The sequence below is a fragment of the Thalassophryne amazonica genome, chromosome 15 (genome assembly GCF_902500255.1).
Source record: "Thalassophryne amazonica chromosome 15, fThaAma1.1, whole genome shotgun sequence".
In the NCBI taxonomy this organism is placed as follows: domain Eukaryota; kingdom Metazoa; phylum Chordata; class Actinopteri; order Batrachoidiformes; family Batrachoididae; genus Thalassophryne; species Thalassophryne amazonica.
This window is the reverse complement of record NC_047117.1, coordinates 40,591,325-40,597,324: the sequence shown is the minus strand read 5'-3', so window position 1 is coordinate 40,597,324 and position 6,000 is coordinate 40,591,325. Positions and strand designations below refer to the sequence as shown.

Sequence of the window (6,000 nt, the reverse complement as noted above, 5' to 3'; positions counted from 1 at the left end):
ATCAGCGTGCTTTTCAAAAGCTCTTGCATGCGCACACGCACGTCCTCCTGCAGACAGCATCAAAAACAATGTTCTCTTAATTAAAATGAGCTGTAATTTGTACAAGAAGTTTTGAAAACAAACCTACATTATAATGCTTGGATTTCAGTATAAACTAAATTTTGTCACTTTACTGAAATTTGGGTGGCATTATACCTTTAATATATAAATATACATGCTGATCTGCGCTCCAATACAGAAGATGGCGATAATGCACAAATATGCCGTTTTCAACAAAGAAGAAGAAATTTAGGCGTTGGAAGAAGAAGAAAAGAAGAAGGGTGAGGGAGTGGAAAAAAGGACGATGATCACTGGGAATCATATTATCACTTGTTTTTAAGAAATTCAGATTAAAGGAAGTCGATTAAGACCTAATTTTGTAGTCTTCAGCCTCAACCTCGTTTTCCTTCACGTAGTAAATTTGTTGGGACGTTGTATGTGACAACTGAATTCGGCAAACGTCGTCATTTGTGGTGAGACTTGGTCCAGGATGGAGGAAGAGGCACGCAAGCTCGCTCAAGAAGGAATAATTAAGAAACTGATCAGTCCTGGAAAGGGCTACTTATCGACTTTCCCGAGTGGAACCAAGGTAACGTGTGTGTGCAGACATTGTTGCCTTTGTGGTAATGTCAAACATTTTGGTATCGCTGGTTTAAAAATTCACGTTTCACTCCAGTTTATTTATTTTCGTCGACGGCAAGATAAGGGGTGGGACGAGATGGGTTGTGCATGAGTGGTGATTGGTTCTCTAACTTCTTCACTGTGTTTCCAGTCTCTTATTGGTCAGGATATTTTCCACAGATACTGTCTAGGGCAGTGGTGTTGAAATGTTTTGCAAAGAGGGCCAGATTTGGTGAGGTGACTCTGTCTGGGGCTGACCATACAGCCCGACATTCAACCATTAACATTAAATGCATGTGAACTATTTTATGGAATTTTTTATTGCAAATGACATACTTTTCATTTCTTCACATAGAACACAAATATTTCTAAAGTTTTTACCAAAATCACATTTGAAGCCAACATAAAATGAAGAAAAAGTCTGTCTTGAAAAAAAACAAAAAAACCTTTTGGATTAGTGGTTAGCACTGTTGCCTCACAGCAAGACGGTCATAGGATTGATTCTCTCCTGGTCCTTTCTGTGTGAAGTTTGCATGTTCTTCCCGTTTGTGTGGGTTTTGTCCGGGTGCTCCGGTTCCTCCCACATTTAAAGTTATGCATGTTAGGGGAATTGGAAACTATAATTAACCAGGTCTCCCTTGCAAAATAGATCTCAATCTCACTGGGACTAACCAGTTAAATAAAGGTTAAAAGAAAGGCTATAAAACTCCACTGTATTATTCACCAACAAGTTCCTTGTGTCAAACAGCTGAAATATGATCATGTTTTGAAACCGGTGATAAAGGCAGTTCATTATATTCGCTTCAAAGCCCTGTGCCACCGCGTTTCAACAGTTTCAACTTGACATCCAGGTTGAATATAGAGATGTGTATCACAACAACATAAAATGGCTCAGTCGGGGGTAGGGATTGGTATTGTTAACATTTTATCTATATCGATACTATTATCAATTCCGCTCAATTCCATTATCGATACCTCCTGTGAATTTTCTTTGTACTACAAGTAGGCTTTACAGGTTTTCTGTGTCAACATCATTTTATTGAGTCTTAAAAGTTAATAAATATGAAGTATATGTACATGGTGGATCCTTGATCTTGGGACATAGATAGAAAAAAGTCTGTAGTTTTTGCCAAAAGCATTTCCTTTAAAGACATTAATGGCATGATTGTCTCTTCATACATCTGAGCTGAACTCAGCTGGCTGCTGGAGTCTGCAGGTTTGCAGCCATACAGTCTTATGCTGCGTTCACACTGCATGCCACGCGACGCCACAAATTCGCATCTCATTTGAGGACCTCCTGTCCCGTTCGCGCACGCACATGTGAACAATTAAAAAAAACAAAAAAAAAAACAAACAAACTGACTGCCGCTGCTGCTGCAGTGCTGCTGCCTCCTCTCCCCTCAAACTCTGTCATAATTGTGTTATAAACCAGTCACCATTTGTTTTATTATACATCTGTGTAGTTAATAAATAAAATCTTCACGGACGATTCGTTCGCGCGTGCATGTAAAAAAAACAAAAAAACTAGCTGTTGTTGCAGTGCTGCTGCTCACTCTCCCCTCAAACTCTGTCATAATTATGAAATAAAGGACAATACGGACATAAGTCCTGCTCACAGGCTGGCTGCCACAGGCAGGACATGTCCACACCAAGTATAAACTCCAGACATCTCCACGTCACTACATATCCAGTCCCTGATTCGTCAATGCGATGCGACAAGACGAAAAAGTTTAGATTTTTCAGCTTGGGTAGGAGCGCGACGCGATATTGCGCCACAAACATGCCAATCGCTCAAAATCGCTTCATTCACGTCCATCGCGTTGCATTGCGTCGCATTGCGTGGCTTGAACTTTTGTGGAGCCACAGCGCGTCCTTCCATAGGGATTACATAGCAACCTGTCACAGCCGTCGCTCACGTGTCCTCCGGTGTGAACGCGGCATTAGGCTGCAACAGGGATTTTGGTCCACTCCTTCATACAGATCTTCTCCAAATCTTTCAGGTTTGGAGTTTCAGCTCCCTCCAAAGATTTTCTATTGAGTTCAGGTCTGGAGACTGGCCAGGCCACTCCAGGACCTTGAAATGCTTCTTATGGAGCCCCTCCTTAGTTACCCTGGCTGTGTGTTTGGGGTCATTGTCATGCTGGAAGACCCAGCCATGACCCGACTCATCTTCAATGCTCTTACTGAGGGAAGGAGGTTGTTTGCCAAAATTTCGCAATACATGACCCCATCCGTCCTCCCTTCAATAGGGTGCAGTCGTCCTGTCCCCTTTGCAGAAGAGCATCCCCACAGTATGATGTTTGTACCCCCATGGTTCACGGTTGGGATGGTTTTCTTGGGTTTGTTCTCATCCTCTAAACATGGTAAGTGGAGTTGATTCCAAAAAGCCCTATTTTGGTCTCATCTGACCACATGACCTTCTCCCATGCCTCCTCTGGATCATTCAGATGGTCAGTGGTGAACTTCAAGCGGGCCTGGACATGTGCTGGCTTGAGCAGGGGGACCTTGCTGCCCTGCACGATTTTAAACCATGACAGCATCATGTGTTACTAATGTAATCTTTGTGACTGTGGTCCCAGCTCTTTTCAGGTCATTGACCAGGTCCTCCTGTGTAGTTCTGAGCTTTCTCAGGATCATCCTTAACCCACAAAGTGAGATCTTGCATGGAATTCCAGGCCGAGGGAGATTGACAATCATCTTGTGTTTCTTCCACTGTCTAATACATAATCATAACAGTTGTCTTCTACCAAGCTGCTTGCCTGTTGTCCTGTAGTTCATCCCAGCATTGTGCAGGTCTACAGTTTTGTCCCTGGTGTCCTTAGACAGCTCTTTGGTCTTGGCTATGGTGGACAGGTTGGAGTGTGATTGATTGAGTGTGTGAACAGGTGTCTTTTATACAGGTAACAAGTTCAAACAGGTGCAGTTAATACAGGTAAAGGGCTTCTTAAAGAAAAATTAACAGGTCGGTGAGAGCCAGAATTCTTGCTGGTGGGTAGGGGGTCAAATACTTATTTTCCCCAATGTGAGTTGAGGATGCACAACAGCGGAAATAAATGGCATTCTCCTTGATAAACTGTCTCCGTTCCTCAAGAGGTTTCTCTCTGAAACCCCTACACTTGTTAAGAGTGTGAGGCTTCTTGTGAATGGGGCAGGTCTTTAGTAAATCAGTAACTGGTTTTATGGGAGACTGGTTGCCCTCTTGGTCTGTGGGAGCTATCAGTGTCTTGTGGACTGACACACGCTGTCTTGATGAACCATAGCCCTCATCAGAACTCTCTCGCTTTGAAGGAGTTTGATTGAGTGATGAAAGGATGAAACTTGGGTCATTTCGAGCTTTGGCTTCATTATAGATGAACTTTGAGAAAACAGCAAACGGGGGGGGTGACAAGCGGTTCTCTTCTTTGTATTTAAAGCCAACTCATCCTCTTTAGCTGCTTCTATCTCTAGTAGGAGATCTGTAAGGTCACGCAGCTTTTGTGCATCTTTGTTGGATATCTTTGGGAAGTTCTCTTGGGAAGTCTCTCTAGTTCTCTAGTCTAGTAAAAAGAGCTTTTCCATTGGCTTCAGGCGTCCCGTAACATTGCTCTAGATGATCCCACACCATTCTCAAGCCAGCTTCTGGGTGCCTTATGTGAACTGATTTGATATGCCGTATCTGTTCTGAGGACTCCTTTCCCAACCACTTCACAAGCAGGTCAAGCTCTTCCGCTTCAGTTAAATCGAGACCTCCAATGGCATTGGTAAATGAAGACTTCCATGCCCAGTAGTTCTCTACTCTGTCATCAAATTTTGTTAGACCTGTGGTGATAAGCTGACTTCTGGCAAGAAACTTTGCAAGGTCTGCAAGGCTGCTGTGATCACCTTGTGCATAAGACTGATCTGGTCTATTGTCAGTATCGATGTTGGAGTTGTAACGATGTCCGTATTTTGTTCCTCCACTTTCTCTCTGCCTTCTCCTGACACTGGGAAGTGACAGGTCGTGGTGAGATATAGTAGGTATCTCAGGTTGCATTTGTTGATGGTGAGGCAATGCAGGACTCTGAAACTGCTCTACTGGGAAGGGGCTTATCTCTTTTCTTCTTCCATTTTGCCTAGATGTTCAGCCAAACTAATCTTTGGAGGTTGTTGTTTGACGTCAGTGGCTAATTCGAGTTCAGGTAGGTCACCATTGTCATCTTCAAATGCCGCTTCTAAAGCTGCAGCCTCAGCCAAGGCTGCTTCCTTTTCTTTTTCATCTTGCAGCGCTTCGAGCTGCGCGTCAATCTTGCCTCTTTCTACTTTGATTTTGATCTCTTTCTTAGAGAAAGTGGCTCTGGCCTCTGCTGCCTTTGCCTTTGCACCAGCAATTGCTAAAGCCATGCTTGCCTTTGAGCTGCTAGAAGATCGTGATGAACGGAAGCACACTGACCGGATCTCTAAATCATCCCCGTCTCTTTTGCTGTGCACTTGGGCTTTTGCTGTTAGCATGTTCTCTGCTGTCTGGCTTTTCTCTTCCATGTTAATTGCAGACTAGAGACTTTCTACTGTTGCAGTTTGTGGAAAGCAGTAGGTTGTAGAGTGCTGTACAGGAGTCTTAAAGTGCAGAAGCGTTGAGAAGATATCCTTTCACTATACTGGCCTCACTCTTCGTGCTTGAAAAAGCTTATCCAGCAAGCTAAACAATCAGACATGCTCAGAGAAGACTCTCAGACCATAGAAGTTGCGTTGTCTTTGAGTTTACTGAGGGACATGACTTGACTGTGAAACTGTAATACAAGCAATACAGAATGCTATGAATGTATACTCTTCAATGTAACTCACCCACCAAATCCTTATCACACAAACTAAGTATTTATCATATACACAGTTATCCTTGAACAATACACATGAATAAATATGCCATTAAAGTATTAAAGAAATCCTGCACATTTCCCAGACTAATTATTCAAACTAGCTGTAATACAAATCTGTTTTATTTAGTTTTTCTGCAGATATACATAAACATCAGTCTCTCGTAATGTCAAAACAAATAAATATCACGTAACTTACCGATATGGCCTTTGATTGCTTCAATAAACAGAAAAATATCCCTTCCACAGGACAGGAGAAGACACTGCCTAGCAGTACTAGTCACGAGTTCTTTTTTCAATAAATGAAACAAACTTAACTTAAAAAAATGACAGCCACATTGTTATACTGTGCCACTAGATGGCAGTGTTTCACTAATAAAATATAGAAAAGATTTATCTTCTAAGACATAAATTCAGTTAAAGGGTTAAAATGGGTTCTCAGTTAAGGGGCACCTAAGTTGATGTTTCAGACTGATGGACAGTTATTTCAACTGACCACAAGGTGGCAGTA

At 42.4% G+C, this 6,000-nt stretch overlaps 1 protein-coding gene across 2 annotated transcripts in view; it reads left to right on the top strand.

Moving 5' to 3' along the window:
* The first annotated feature begins 311 nt into the window (after positions 1–311).
* The window catches only part of aip (aryl hydrocarbon receptor interacting protein), an 89,512-nt gene continuing 83,823 nt past the window's right edge, over positions 312–6,000 (top strand). The window contains exon 1 of one of the 2 annotated variants that reach the window (XM_034188409.1): positions 312–628. In XM_034188409.1, coding sequence (XP_034044300.1) covers positions 530–628 — 99 coding nt within the window. In that variant the 5' untranslated portion in view covers positions 312–529. The remainder of the gene's footprint in view (positions 629–6,000) is intronic. The other variant, XM_034188410.1, reaches the window with a different exon arrangement.